Genomic DNA, 15,376 nt, shown 5'->3' on the forward strand with positions numbered 1-15,376 from the left:
CTGACATTGAATTTGGAATAAATATTTTTGAGGCTGATATATTTGTATTCTTATCAGGTGGGAATGACAATGAGGATTTTGAAATAGAGAAGAACAGTGGTACCATCAGCATTGCTAAACCATTAAATGCCAGTCAAACATCAAATTACAACTTAACAGTGCAAATGACAAATGGAACAAATGCTGCCACAACTCAGGTATGAGCATTAAATGGACATCAATATGTGCATTTTGTACTGTTTATTTTGTCGCACAGTCCTAATGAATTCCATATGCCAATAACACAGGCTAACACCTGCTGGAGCCATTCCATGACTCTTTGTTGGAGATCATTGCAGTGATTTATTGAAGTCTAGAATGCACTTACAATGCTTCTCCACTCAGATGGTACTACACTTAATTTGACCCGAGTCTACTCAATGACTGACAGTGGACAGGCAGTTTAATGAAGCCCATCCAGATATGAATTAACAGCTCTCTGCTGAGGGAGGTTTCTGTAGATGTTTTTGAATGGCCATTGCTTTTGAAGAGTGCAAGATGCACAAGATCAGAAAACCAGCAATAAGTGGTTGGTGTTATTACTCTTTTTTGTTACACTTTAAAGTGTAATATCTTTTGTTTAAGAGTGAGGAAAGCATTATATATTACCCTTGTTTTATGTAGGTAAATAGATAAAATTGATTTTACTAAGCATTATCATGACTAATTCCAAAATGTGTTTTTAAAAGAGGGCTGATGTAGCAATAAATGCTGAAGGATGTAAATTCAGTGACCGTTTGGATAGACAGACATGGGCTGCATGGTGGCACAGCAGTTAGCACTGCTGCCTCACAGTGCCAGAGACCCGGGTTCAATTCCCACCTCAGGCGACTGACTGTGTTGAGTTTATACATTCTCCCCATGTCTGCATGGGTTTCTCCAAAAATGTGCAAGTTAGGTGAATTCAAGATGCTAAAATTGCCCATAGTGTTAGGTGAAGGGGTAAATATAAGGGAATGGGTCTGGGTGGGTTGCACTTCGGCGGGTTGGTGTGGATTTCTTGGGCCGAAGGGCCTGTTTCCACACTGTAAGTAATCTAATCTAATCAGACCATCAAAATATCACACCTATAGATGCAAAGAAAACTTCAAATAAAAGCTCTTGGGGCAGGTGGAGGGGAGGCAAATTATAACAGCCTATATTATGATCTCTTGTACTACAGAGTTTGAGAGAGGTAGATGGCACCTTGCTCAACTGCAAGCCCCACTCTGCAGAGTGAGTCCCAAACTATGGACATGTTTTATGTTTTTCCCTATGTTAATAAAGCACAGTGATTAAAAATGAGTTTCAACTCTGCTGGCGTCTACTAGTGGAACTGAACATGCTTATGTATGCCAGTTTAGAGAGTTACTCTGTGGGGAAGATCACACTGGAAAATTATCGGCAAGTTGCTCGTCTCTCACTCTTGAGTGTTGTGAATCAGACAAAACGAAACCATGTCTCTCTCTCTCTCTCTCTCACTCTTTTTCTCCCTCTCAGCAGAATCAGTGATGTAGTGGTAATGTCACCAAACTGGTAATCCAGATTTCCAAGACTAAGGTTCTTAAATTCAAATCCTGCTGTGGCAGAAGTGACATTTGATATTAAAAGTTAGCCTAATGGTCATCATGTAACTGCTAAGACTTGTTGTAGAGGCTCAGTTGATTCATTAAGGTACTTTAGAGGAAGAAACCTGCCACCCATACCTGTTTTGACTGATATATGTTTCCTGACTTTTAACTGTTCCAAGAGCAATAAATGCTACCCAGCTAGTGATGCCCACATCCCCTGAACAAATAAAGTAAGTTATCCTGAATGCTAGAGTTAAATCACAGTTGGGAGGAATCAGAATTATGGAGTCCCAACCAATCTCCTAAACTAAGGATTGGGAAATGACTGTTTCCCTCTACTGCATTAAGCACAATATTCTACTCTCTAGTCTTTGTAAGCAATTCATAGACTGATCAGTATGTGTTTCTTTTTTAATTTTCATCTTTTTAGACTCACCTCTTATTTCTAATCAGTGTATATAGAGGTTGTGTGACTAATTCTTCTTTTGTTCAATAATGAACTCAATCAAGATAATCTAGCTAAATTGACTTTAAATCAAAAGTCTGTGGAGTCTGTGTGGGTGGAATTGAGGAACCACAAAGGCAATAAAAACCATAATGGGAGTTATGTACAGACCTCCTAACAGTGGTCAGGACCAGGGGCGCAACATGTACCGGGAAATAGAGAAGGCATGTCAGAAAGGTCACGGTGATCATGGGAGACTTCAATATGCAGGTGGACTGGGTAAATAATGTTGCCAGTGGATCCAAAGAAAGGGAATTCATGGAATGCTTACAGGATGGCTTTTTGGAACAGCTTGTCATGGAGCCCACAAGGGAGCAGGCTATTCTGGATCTAGTGCTATGTAATGAACCAGACTTTATAAAAGATCTTAAAGTAAGGGAACACTTAGGAAGCAGCGATCATAATAGGGTAGAGTTCAGTCTGCAGTTTGAAAGAAAGAAGGCAAAATCGGATGTAATGGTGTTACAGTTAAATAAAGGTAATTATGAGGGCATGAGAGAGGAACCGACGAAAATAGACTGGAAGCAGAGCCTTGCGGGAAGACAGTAGAGCAAAAATGGCAGGAGTTTGTGGGTATAATTGAGGACACTGTGCAGGGGTTCATCCCCAAGAAAAGAAAGATTATCCGGGGATGGATTAGACAGACATGGCTGACAAAGGAAGTCAGGAAATGTATTAAAGAAGAAGAGAGATCCTATAAAGTGGCCAAGAGCAGTGGGAAATTAAAAGATTGGGAAGGCTACAAAAACAAACAGAGGATAACAAAGAGAGAAATAAGGAAGGAGAGGATCAAATATGAAGGTAGGCTAGCCAGTAATATTAGAAATGATAGTAAAAGTTTCTTTCAATACATAAGAAACAAATGACAGGCAAAAGTAGACATTGGGCCACTTCAAACTGATGCTGGAAGCCTAGTGACGGGAGATAAGGAAATAGCAGGAGAACTTAACAAGTACTTTGCGTCAGTCTTCACAGTGGAAGACATGAGTAATATCCCAACAATTAAAGGGAGTCAGGGGGCTGAGTTGAGTATGGTTGCCATTACAAAAGAGAAAGCACTAGAAAAGCTAAAAGGTCTTAAAATTGATAAATCTCCTGGCCCCGATGGGATACATCCTAGAGTTCTGAGGGAGTGTGGCTAAGGAAATAGCGGAAGCATTGGTTGAGATCTTTCAAAAGTCACTGGAGTTAGGGAAAGTCCTGGATGATTGGAAGATTGCTGTTGTAACCCCCTTGTTCAAGAAAGGATCAAGACAAAAGATGGAAAATTATCGGCCAATTAGCTTAACCTCGGTTGTTGGTAAAATTCTAGAATCCATCATTAAGAATGAGGTTTCTAAATTCTTGGAAGACCAGAGTCTGATTAGAACAAGTCAACATGGATTTAGTAAGGGGAGGTCATGCCTGACAAACCTGTTGGAATTCTTTGAAGAGGTGACAAGTAGGTTAGACCAGGGAAACCCAGTGGATGTGGTCTATCTAGACTTCCAAAAGGCCATTGATAAGGTGCCACACGGGAGGCTGCTGAGCAAGGTGAGAGCCCATGGTGTTCGAGGTGAGCTACTGGTATGGATTGAGGATTGGCTATCTGACAGAAGGCAGAGAGTTGGGATAAAAAGGTTCTTTTTCGGAATGGCAGCCGGTGACAAGCGGTGTCCCACAGGATTCAGTGTTGGGGCCGCAGCTGTTCACGTTATATATTAATGATCTGGATGAAGGGACTGGGGGCATTCTAGCGAAGTTTGCCGATGATACGAAGTTAGGTGGACAGGCAGGTAGTACTGAGGAAGTGGGGAGGCTGTAGAAGGATCTAGACAGTTTGGGAGAGTGATCCAGAAAATGGCTGATGGAATTCAATGTGAGCAAATGCGAGGTCTTGCAATTTGGAAAAAAAATACAAGCATGGACTACTTTCTAAACGGTGAGAAAATTCGTAAAGCCAAAGTACAAAGGGATCTGGGAGTGCTAGTCGAGGTAAACATGCAGGTTGAGTCCGTGATTAAGAAAGCAAATGCAATGTTGTCATTTATCTCAAGAGGGTGGAATATAAAAGCATCGTTGTGTTACTGAGACGTTATAAAGCTCTGGTTAGGGCCCCATTTGGAGTACTGTGTCCAGTTTTGGTCCCCACATCTCAGGAAGGACATACTGGCACTGGAGCGTGTCCAGCAGAGATTCACACGGATGATCCCTGGAATGGTAGGTCTAACATACGAGGAACGGCTGAGGAGCCTGGGATTGTAATCATTGGAGTTTAGAAGATTAAAGGGAGATCTAATAGAAACTTACAAGATAATACATAGCTTGGAAAGGGTGGACGTTAGAAAATTGTTTCCGTTAGGCAGGAGACTAGGACCCATGGACACAGCCTTAGAATTAGCGGGGGTAAATTCAGAACAGAAATGTGGAGACATTTCTTCAGCCAGAGATTGGTGGGCCTGTGGAATTCATTGCCGCAGAGTGCAGTGGAGGGCGGGACGCTAAATGTCTTCAAGGCAGAGATTGATAAATTCTTGATGTCACAAGGAATTAAGGGCTATGGGGAGAATGCTGGTAAGTGGAATGCCCGTCAGCCATGATTGAATGGCGGAGTGGACTCGATGGGCCGAATGGCCTTACTTCCACTCCTATGTCTTATGGTCTTAAAAGTTTATTTGGGTCTGGGGAGTAAGGAGAAAAAGGAAAGGATCCTTTCTAAATTAACATTGTTGGAGCCAACCAAGTGGGTGGATGAATAAAATAAGGAAGCCCGTTCCATTTCATGTCATCTGGGAGCTAATGATTTGGGGTATCCCATATGGATCAGTAATGGATTGGAGAACTTTTGCCCAGGATCTGGTCACGGCAAATTGGGGGCTCTAGTTATTGATGAAAAGAAAGAACTGCATTGGGTAAATTGCCACTTTGAAATGTGTTTTAAATGACCAAACTGTGAACAACTCTCTCAAGTTTTCATTGCCACAGTATAGAAATGTGCATTCAAAGCCAGTGCATTCCTAGCAGAATTAGGGGAAGTTATTTTTGGGGATATAAATGTTTTGTCTCTCAGACAGTTAAAAGATTTATCAAGGCAGTTCGGTTTAGAAATTTGCCCAAAATCCAGAAAGCCTGACTTTTTTTTTATATAGATATTTTTATTGAAAATTTAACATGTTATTACAAGATTACAAGTAAAAAACCCATGTATAAACATTGATATACAATTAAATCTTAAATAAATAATAGCCAAAATCTATCAAACAAAAGATACTGAGAAAAAAAAGACAAAACTCAACTAACTACTAATCTAACCTACGGCTAACCAGAGTGTATGATTAAATCTCTTACATTATTCAAGAGAGAAAAAAACGACGGATAACACAGAAATTGAGTAATAAAGTACATGCTCGGATACAGTTGAAAGCTGAAGACAATGACATGGTGATAGTTGCAGTAAGGAAATTATAAGTGAGTGAGAGAGAGAGAGAGAGAGGAAGAGTTGGGAAAGAAAGCCAAGATCAAGGAGACATAAAACATTGTAGGAAAATGAGTTTGAACATGGGCTCCTCAAGGTGAAGAGCAGGAACCATACTGTGTCCCATGCAGCCACAAGAGTGCAGCTGATCAGGCTGTGGCTCTGCCTTCAGCTGCAAATCCTTGTGAAGGCAGTCTTGAGAGTGAAATCCCTGAGAGTTTCCAGCATTTTGCATCTAAAGAAATTTATAACATGTTATAGAAATAAGTGAAGGATATCAATTCCCATAAGGTCATCACTAAAATTATACCAAGTTCAATTAAGGCAGAAATTCATATTTCATTGAACCCCTACTGCGTGGAAGAGGGCCATTCTGCCTATCGAATCCACACCCACCCTCTGAAGAGCATCCCAACCAGTCCCACCCCCTCGACCCAATCCCAGTAATTCCCATTGCCGATCCACCTAATCTGCACATCTTTGGACAGTAGAAAGAAATTGGAGCACCCAGAGGAAGCCCACACAGACACAGGGAGAATATGTAAACTCCATACACACACAGTTACCCAAGGGTTGAATTGAACCTAGGCTACGGGCGCTGTCAGGCAGCATGCTAACCACTGAGTAAATTGTCAATTACAGGAACACATTTAATATAAAGATATAGATTGCATTGCTCCAATTAGTCAGTGATAGCTATTGATGTCATATTCTGGTCTGACTTGAGTGTGGTTTGGGATTTGGCAAATCTGGATGACTCACTATCTCATTAAGTATCCATTGATTCTCATGATATTGAAGGATCTCATCAAAAGAAAAATCATGTATTTTAAAAACTGGGTAAGGGACAATCCCCAATGAGCAGATGTACTCTGAGATGCTGGACCTTTCACACTCTAGAAGGATTCTTGCTCTGTTCTCATTATGTCTGAGAAATCTTATTAATAGCGGTTTGAGACCAAACCTATACTTGATTAATGAGCAGTGTGTGTTGGTAGGGGCATCATGATTGGGATTCCTCCAAATAGTTAGAATGTAGTTATCTCTGCTGGAAACTAAATATTTGTCCACAAACAGCAGAGGGTAGGTTGGACAATAATGGCCACCTTCCATCTCACTGATTTTCTCAGTCCATGTTGTAACAGAGATAATAAAACTTCAGTCATATGTTGCTTTTAGCACTTGATGGATTGTGGTGATAAGCCGTGCAAGATCCATGGGAAACCTCTAATTAGTCATGTCATGGCGATTATAAGTTACCTTCGTAACAGGCAATGACCTGCTCTGATAGAACTCATCACACAACCCCTTTGTAAAGCAGATCCTGTCCGATGAGGAGGAGTTAAGGCAGATTGGCGGATCTCCTCATGGTCTGCTTCTGGGCCTGGCCAGGCTGGCAATAAATAGGTCCAGGCTGCGGGCCTTGGAAGGGGTCATTTCTGCCTATTGTCTGCCACTTTTCCGTGGTTATGTACGAGCCCAGGTGTCCTTGGAGAGGGAGCATGCTGTGTCCACCAGTGCTCTTGATGCCATTAGGGATAGGTAGGTGAGGCGGGGGATGGGGTGTTTTCTTTGCCCCTCCAATTCTATTTTGATTCGGTGCCTAGCCTCCCCCTTCAGTTTCTCCACATACGTATTGCCCTGATCTCCTTTGCTTGTTCCTGGTTCACTGGTCTCGTGGGTATTTTCCTGGTGGAGGGCATATTGAATAAATTTGTTTTTCGCACGTTGGTGTCTTTACTGAGTCACTGCACTTACACACACACAACACAGGTGCTGTGGGAACATGTGAGCTCTACTGAGAAAAAACATATGTAAAGCAGATCTGGGATAGGTCTGCTGGACTGTGTTCCAGACTGGGACAAGCCAGTGTACACCAGGAGTAGTGGCTCGATTTTGGTGCACAAAAGGAAATGATGTTTCTTTTGAACTACAACTTGATGTCAGCATGAATCCCTGGTTCAGAACAGGATGTAAGAAAACATACTGTTTTACATAGCATTATATAGAGTCAATCACACTGAGACAGGCCATTCAGTCCAATCAGTCCATACTGATGTTTACCTTCCCTTTAACACTCTTCCATCCCTGCTCATGTAACTCTTTCAGCAGAGCGTCCAAAAAACCATCAGCAAAACATATTAATCATCTCTCTAATATATTTATCTAGCTTCCCGTTAAAAAAAAAAATAGTATTTGCCACAAATATTCCCTGTGAAAGTGAGTTTCACATTTTCATCGCTGCCCCAATTCCTAATTTATTTTCCCGGAGATGACAACAGGAACAGAGCAGGTGGGAATCTCACCTGCTTGACTATGCACTGGGAATCCGCCAGAGTGAAATGTCCCACCAGTGTGTAAGAGTAAGTATAGTAAGAGCAACATATTTGAATGGGCAATGCGTAAAATGAACTCCCTTGATATAAATAATGAAGCACACTGTAGCTAAGACATCCCTTTGAATTTTAAATACCTCCCATTACTACCATTGCAACCTTGTAATGCAGTACTCTGAGCAGCCAGATTTCCTGCAGATGTGTGCTCTACCCGAAGGCAGACTCACTATGTGCTGATGCTTCATCCTGGGCCTTTTTCTTGGCAGTTCTTTTTCCCACTGTTAGGGACAGTGTGCAGACACAGGTCCCCAGTACGACCTTAGACAGAATGTGAACCAGGCTGTTCACAATCTGAACCACATGCTAGCCAATGGAGCTAACCAACCCCCAAGTGTAACCAGCCCATAAGCAGCAGCCAAATGATAGGGCTGCCCTACAGAAAACCTTCAGTCCATATGACCCACCTATTCACAATGTTTCCTTTGTGCATTTCTGAATTGTGATGGTTATCATGTAACGTCTTAATTTGAATGCGTATGCCATTACATCTCCTATCACTAATGATCTCAAATCTCAGATGAGGTGGTAGAGTGAGGAGAAAGGAAGGAGAGAATAGCTTCCTGAATTATTCTCCCTTTTCCTACTATAATTATGTCTTGGAATTACTACAACTCTCAAGGACAATCCTACCTACTACTTCACTGTTATATTATGCACTTCTTAAGTTTCAATGCAGCCTTTTCTAATCAGTTTTGCTTTTATTTATTAGGCGTACATCAGAGTCATTGACATGAATGAACATCGACCACAGTTTTTAGAGAATAAGTATGAGGTATGGATTCCTGAAGACACTCCTCGCTTGACAGAGATCCTGCAGATCACTGCTCAAGACCCAGATGGAAGAAGCAAACTGATTTACACCATCCAGAGCAGCATTGATGTTAACAGTCTACAACTGTTTCATCTGGACCCTACCAGTGGAGTGCTGATCACTACCAACGAGTTGGATTATGAATCAATACACCTGCACACACTCACCATTATGGTAGGTAAACAACACCATATACAGGTATTCAGTTCAATCTTTTGGAAGGTTTCTGAAGAAAGTTTTCTTATCCAGTTAGTTCTTCTTTTGAATGGATTTCACCACTGTTGGCAATTTCCTTGGGCCTTTCTTAACTCCACTGGCAGATATTTTGCTGGAACACCAAAGTTATGGAGGTGGAGAAGATCCAAGGAAATTCATGGCTGTCTTCAGCATCAGGACCTCCAGTGCCAAGTAAACATGATTAGACATGAATAAAGCTCCTTCAATCTAGCGTCTCCCAAGTGCCTTGACTTAACCCTATACACCAAGGATATTTTAATGTTTTCCACAACCAGCCAGCTGTAATCTTACTAAATGACATTGGCACTGAATTCCAATTTATTCCAACTAACCATTTCATTAGGGAATTCGATTGATATTGCCAAAACTCACTGTAAGACCAATTAGCCAACTGAGGCAGGATCAAAACATATTCTAATAAGATTTGAACATTGAAGCATTTTGGACAATGTGCTATTGTACCTAAAACTGCCCTGGATTTTTGTACTGAAGCCATTTTATTAAGATTAAAAGATTAGAGGCATTTCAAGTTAAATTTATTTGCCCCATAGAAGGGGCATTATTATGATAAGTTGGATGCTCTGGAGGCTGGGAATTAGACTGCTATTGAGATGGAAATAATTTCCATTTTTCCTGGAAGCATATGGGAAAAGCATGAATTGTGCCAAACCTGTGCTATCCACCATATGGTTGCTGTCAATGTTCAAGATGATAAATTGCACTAATTTCCACAGTACTGATAACTTTGCCTTGATTTCCAAGGTCATGCAAGTAATATTTCAATAGTTTGCTTTGCCAAGCGTCCTGGTTGTATAACCTTCTGGTTGCACCATGCTCAGCTTTCAGGATGACAGATTATCACAGTGAGCACAGCGGGTCCGATGATGCGATGTGCTGGCATATTTGACTAACCTTTTAAACTAAGATTTCGGCTTGAATGCAGGGGAGTGATGGAATGCTATTTCCTCTGAGACAGCTATTACAATATATGAGTGAAAAATCTGCTAATATCAGATCCGGTATTTCACTTCTGCCTTAAATCATATGTTATTTGCCAGAACTAGGGTTTTATTGTAAAATGGGCACCTTTTTAATTGCAAGAGGTAATTGCAAGATATATATTTTGACCTCCCAAAAACATTTGCTGAAATCTCTTACAGAAGGCTAGGCAGGGGAGAAAATGTTGAAGAAGTATTCAAAATGGAGTTGCAAATGAAATGGTTGATTACATAATGTAGCAGAGAATAAATGCCACTTGCAAACAGTTTTAATTGAGCAACAATATCCAAGCAAATCCCACAAGTAATTCATGTCATTTATTGCTAGACTGGCAACATTGTACATAATCACTAGGGAAGTGATGGCCTCCAAATCCAGAGACCCAGGTATAAAGTTCTGGGTATCTAGATTCAATTCCTACCATGGCAGATAGCTGTGGTTGTGTTTATCAGAGTGTGGGCTGCAGGGAAACATGCAGGAGGTAATGTTCCCATGCACTACTCTTCTTGTCCTTCTTGGTGGTGGAGGTCATGCGTTTGGAAGTTCCTGTTGGAGAACCCTCAGTAAGTTGATCCATTGCCTTTTTCAAATGGCACAGAGTGCTGCCAATGTCAATCCTAAAATTGTGGTAAGATTTTGCTTGCTCTACTTGTACTAGAAAATAAAACAATTGAAACATTCCAAATTGAAGCAAGTAGAATGACACCAGATCTATACACCTTCATAATAACTATTACCTACTCTGCTGAATCAGGAGCAAGGATATGGTTACATATGTAAAGTACATGAAGGGTTGATCTTAATGATTTTTTGTCTTTGCTGTTTGTGATTCCTACCAGTTAAATTAATTCTGGTTGTAAACAGTGACTGATAGACATATTGGCAGGCTTCCAACAGAAGTTTGTGTCAACCTCATAAAATTGGCTGCACTTCATTCTTAGAAGATTGTGATTTGCAAATCAGACTCAATCATTGATATGTCTTCAACTGATGATTGCACTATCCGAAAAATCAGAATATTTAATAGGTAGTCGCAGTGTTCACTCAAATTTATTTTCCAGCTGCTGGGTCTCTAAGGTCTGTGCATAGCAACAACCTCTGGAACTGGAAGACAGTGTTGCATTTGGCACGTACAGAACTTTAGAATGGCTGTGTGCGCAGGCAGCCATGCAGCTTGGAGGGAATGTTAGTTAGATGCCATTTTCCAAAAGGATCTAGAGAATAAGAAGGATCCTTGGCATATTTCTGCTCTTTATGTGGAACTGGGTTGAATCACAGCTGGAAGTATGGAATGCTGATTTGTACACAGACACATTTCTGCAGTTTTTGGAAGCCTTAAATATGCAGCCGGTTTGGCGGCAGCTGTGGAGAGAAGCGTGAACGTTTCAGCTTGACGACATTTCATAGGTGTTTCTCTTTACAAATGCAGCCCAATCTGCAATGTGTTCTCAGTCTCTGTTAGATCATTATGAGGGATTTAGAGCACATGGAGGTTGTGTTTCCCATCAAGGACAAGAGTCCAAACCCTGGTGACTAGATGAAGAGGTTGTTCCTTCCCTGTACTCGCCAATCAGACGTCTACCAGATTTTCCTGGAGGCAGCATTTTAATTGATGGCTTAAGGTACATCTGGCTTACTGGTTAGCAGTTCTGGCCCCTCAAATTGAAAAGCAACTAGGCAAAAGTGGGTACTGCAGGTGCTGGAGATCAAAGTCAAGATTAGAGTGGTGCTAGAAAAGCACAGCAAGTCAGGCAGCATCTGAGGAGCAGATGAAGGGCTTTTGCCTGAAATGTTGATTTTCCTGCTCCTCGGATGCTGCCTGACCTCTTGTACTTTTCTAGCATCACTCTGATCTTGACTTTGATCTCCAGCATCTGCAGTACCCACTTCTGTCTAGTTTAAAAGGTACATGCCTCCAGTTGCCTGGCTTTTCCTGCCTGTGGTCCCCACTTTGGGGTATATGGCTGCACTGGCATCCTCAACTTGCCACAGGGACACATTATTAATCAAGTGACTTTGACTCATGGAAAGGACTGTTCTTCTGCCAGCAAAACACCAACAAGCCAATAACATTCACCCTCACTGGACCCCAAACTGTGTCAGCTGGCTGGCTACTGATCCGATTTCCTGCTCAGTTTTGGAAAAGCTCCACGGCAGCGGGAATGTGTCAGTGAATCTTCCAGGTTGTCTACCTGCTATCTCTCTAGCAGCTATCTCTTCACAGCCTTCAAGCCTGTCATCCTGAAAGTGGAGTAATGCAGCCTCAACATTTATATGTGTTGGGATCATTGCTTGGTGTTGGGATCCTTGCTTTTCTTGGTTTATATAAATGATTTGGAGATGGGCGTTGAGGGCAGAATGTCTAAATTTGCAGATGATACTAAGCCAGCGAGAGTGAGTTGTGGGAATGACCTGACCAACTTCAGAGAGACATTGACAAATTGGCCAAAAGAGCAGATACCTGGCAGATGAATTTAAATGCAGGCATTACAAGTTCAATGGTACCACTTTGATAGGAGTACAGGAGCAGAGAATCTTGGGATCAAATATACAGTTCTCTGAAGGTGGCCAGGGAGGTTGGAATTATTGTTAAGAATGCTTATGGGATCCTTGGGTTTATAAATAGAGTTAGAGAGTATAAAAGCAAGGAAGTGAAGGTACGCCACTATACATCATTGGTCAGATCACATTTGGAATATTGTATGCAGTTCTGGGCCAATTTATTGAAGGAAGGATGTTAAAACCCTCGAGAAATTGCAAAGGAGACTAACTAGACGTGTACCAGGAATGAGGGATTTTAGACACAAGAATAAATGAGAGGAAATGGTCTTATTCTCCTTTGAGCAGCGGAGATTGAGAAGTGGCCTTATTGAAGTGTTCAAAGTTATGAGCAGTGTTGACAAATTCCGTTTCCACCAGTTGGTCACAATTTCAAGATTACCAGCTAGAGAGTTATGAGTGGGATGAGGAGAAATTTCTTTAATCAGAGAGTTGTGAACATTTGGAATGCACTGCCTGGGAGAGTTGTGGAATTGACTTCCCATATGGAAGGGCTGGATGGTTTTAGAGGGCTAGGGAGCTTGGGCTGGAGAGCAGGCCGAACTGGGTAGTTCTGCCAGGAGCTAGTACAGACATAAAGGGACAAAGAGCCTCTTTCTGTACTGTAAATTTTATGACTCTATGATTCCATGAACCTCTTAATAGGCCCTTTGGCTCATTGTGTCTGTGTGAGTCATCAAAAAAACTAACTAGTCTCATTTTCCAGCCTTTGACCTGTTACCCTGTATGCTATGGATTTCAAGTAATCATCAAAATTCTTCCAAAACGTCGTGATGTCTCCCGCCTCTGCCACCTTCCCATCCATGACCTCCAGACATTAAAATTCTTCTTTAAACCTGTTCTTTCAGCAGAAGAACAAGTTACTCTATTTCCTTTGCCTGATTTTCTTAATATGCTCCTTTTGTATTGGAAATGTAAATGAAATAAAAGATTTTCTACACATAGGAGTCTGATGGAGCTATGAACTGATTTATTTTTCTGGCAGGTGCGGGATCAGGAAGTTCCTGTTAAACGGAATTTTGTCCGGGCTGTTATTAACGTGGAGGATTCAAATGACCATCCACCTAGATTTACCAGTCCGATTTACAGTGGCAACATAACAGAAACTGCACCACTTGGGACTGGCGTTCTGCAAGTTCTTGCTTTAGACAAGGACATTGGAATTAATGCAGAAATCATATACTCCATTCAATCAGGTAACAAGAACATGAAATACAGAGTATTGTGTGGAAATGCTGATTGTGTGCATTTTTTGATATGATTGTGATATGGAAAAAGGTGAGAAAATGTATTTGATCTATCTTAACTCATTCACACAGCACAACCATGAAGACCAAACCAAAATCAAAATACTGGAGGTGTTGGAGATGTAAACAGGAAGTGCTGGAAAAGATCAGCAGCTCCTGTAGAGAGAAAGGAACACAGTTTCACATCATGTTCTTCAGACCCGCAGGTCCATTGAATTCTGAGGTGTTAAACTGAGGCCCTGTCTGCTCTTTCAGTCAGATGCAAATGGTCAATAACATTATTTCAAAGAAGAGTAGGGGAATTATCCCTTGTTTCCCAGCGCATACCTAATCAACCTCACAGAAACAGGTTGTTACCACAGCGCTGTATGATCTGTGAAACTCGGGTATCTTTTTTTTATCCCATCCTTAATTGCTCTTGAACTGACTGCCTTACAAGGCCATTTCAGAGAACAGTTAAGAATAAGATCACGTCGCTGGAGTCACGTGTAAAGCAGATAAGATCAGGACACCTGATTTCCTTCTCTAAAGGACAGTTGAGTTTTTATAACAATTGACAATGGCTACATGAAACATTAAGAAACAGAGATTAGAAGAGCAGGAGAAGGCCATTCAGCCCTTTGATCCTGCTCTACCATTCAATGTCCAACTCACTATCCTGTTCCCACTTTCTCCCTATATCCTTTGATGTCTTTAGTCCTTAGAATTATATCTACATCTTTCTTGAAAGACGTCAATGTTTTGGCCGTTTAGCCTTCTTGCCTGCTGTTTGCCTTCTTCACCTCTTGCTGCACCTGCCTACTTCTGTTCAGTGTATGGTGTATGAGGACACTCAACTCTCATTGCACTTCCCCCTTTCCCAATCTTTCGCCATTCAGGTAATAATCTGCCTGCATGTTTTTGCAATCAAAGTGGATAACTTTGCATTTATCCACATTATACCGAATCTGCAATCAATATCCACACCCTTGCTTAATATGTCTAAGTCACACTAAAGATTCTCCATATTCTCCTCACAGCATATCCTCTCACCCAGCTTTGTGTCATCTGCCGACTTTTCCTTATCTAAATCATGAACGTATATTCTAAGTAACTGAGGTCCAGACATTGGTCCCTGCAGTACTCCACTAGGGAGTGCCAGCCACTCAGAAAAATACTCTTTTTTTCATACTCAATGTTTCCTGTCTGCCAACGATGTCTCAATCCATATCAGTACACGACCTCCTATCCCATGTGCTTTAATTTTGTGTGCTAATCTCTTATGTAAGGACCTTATCAAAGGGGTTTTCAAAATCCAAGTAAACCACATCCATTGGCTCCCCCTTATCCACTCTACAAGTTACATCCTCAAAATAGATCCTGCGGATTTGTCAAGCATGACTTCCCCTTCATAATTCCACGCTGCCTCTGTCCGATTTTGTCTCTACCCTCCAAACACTCAGCTATTACATTGTTTATCATGGACTCTAGCATTTTTCCCACTACTGATATCAAACTACTTTGCCTATAATTGGCTGTTTTCCCTCTGCCTCCGTTCTTAAATATTAAGGTGACATTAGCTGCCTCTAATCCATGGGAA

The 15,376-nt window shown here is 41.4% G+C and overlaps 1 protein-coding gene across 2 annotated transcripts in view; it reads left to right on the forward strand.

Annotated features, from left to right (window-relative positions):
• The window catches only part of fat2 (FAT atypical cadherin 2), a 161,524-nt gene that overhangs the window by 102,356 nt on the left and 43,792 nt on the right, over positions 1 to 15,376 (forward strand). For both annotated transcript variants that reach the window (XM_060837352.1, XM_060837353.1), the window contains exons 7-9: positions 58 to 197; positions 8,654 to 8,929; positions 13,536 to 13,746. In XM_060837352.1, the coding sequence (XP_060693335.1) occupies positions 58 to 197; positions 8,654 to 8,929; positions 13,536 to 13,746 (627 nt within the window). The remainder of the gene's footprint in view (positions 1 to 57; positions 198 to 8,653; positions 8,930 to 13,535; positions 13,747 to 15,376) is intronic.

Source organism: Hemiscyllium ocellatum, chromosome 16, assembly GCF_020745735.1.
Source record: "Hemiscyllium ocellatum isolate sHemOce1 chromosome 16, sHemOce1.pat.X.cur, whole genome shotgun sequence".
Lineage (NCBI taxonomy): Eukaryota > Metazoa > Chordata > Chondrichthyes > Orectolobiformes > Hemiscylliidae > Hemiscyllium > Hemiscyllium ocellatum.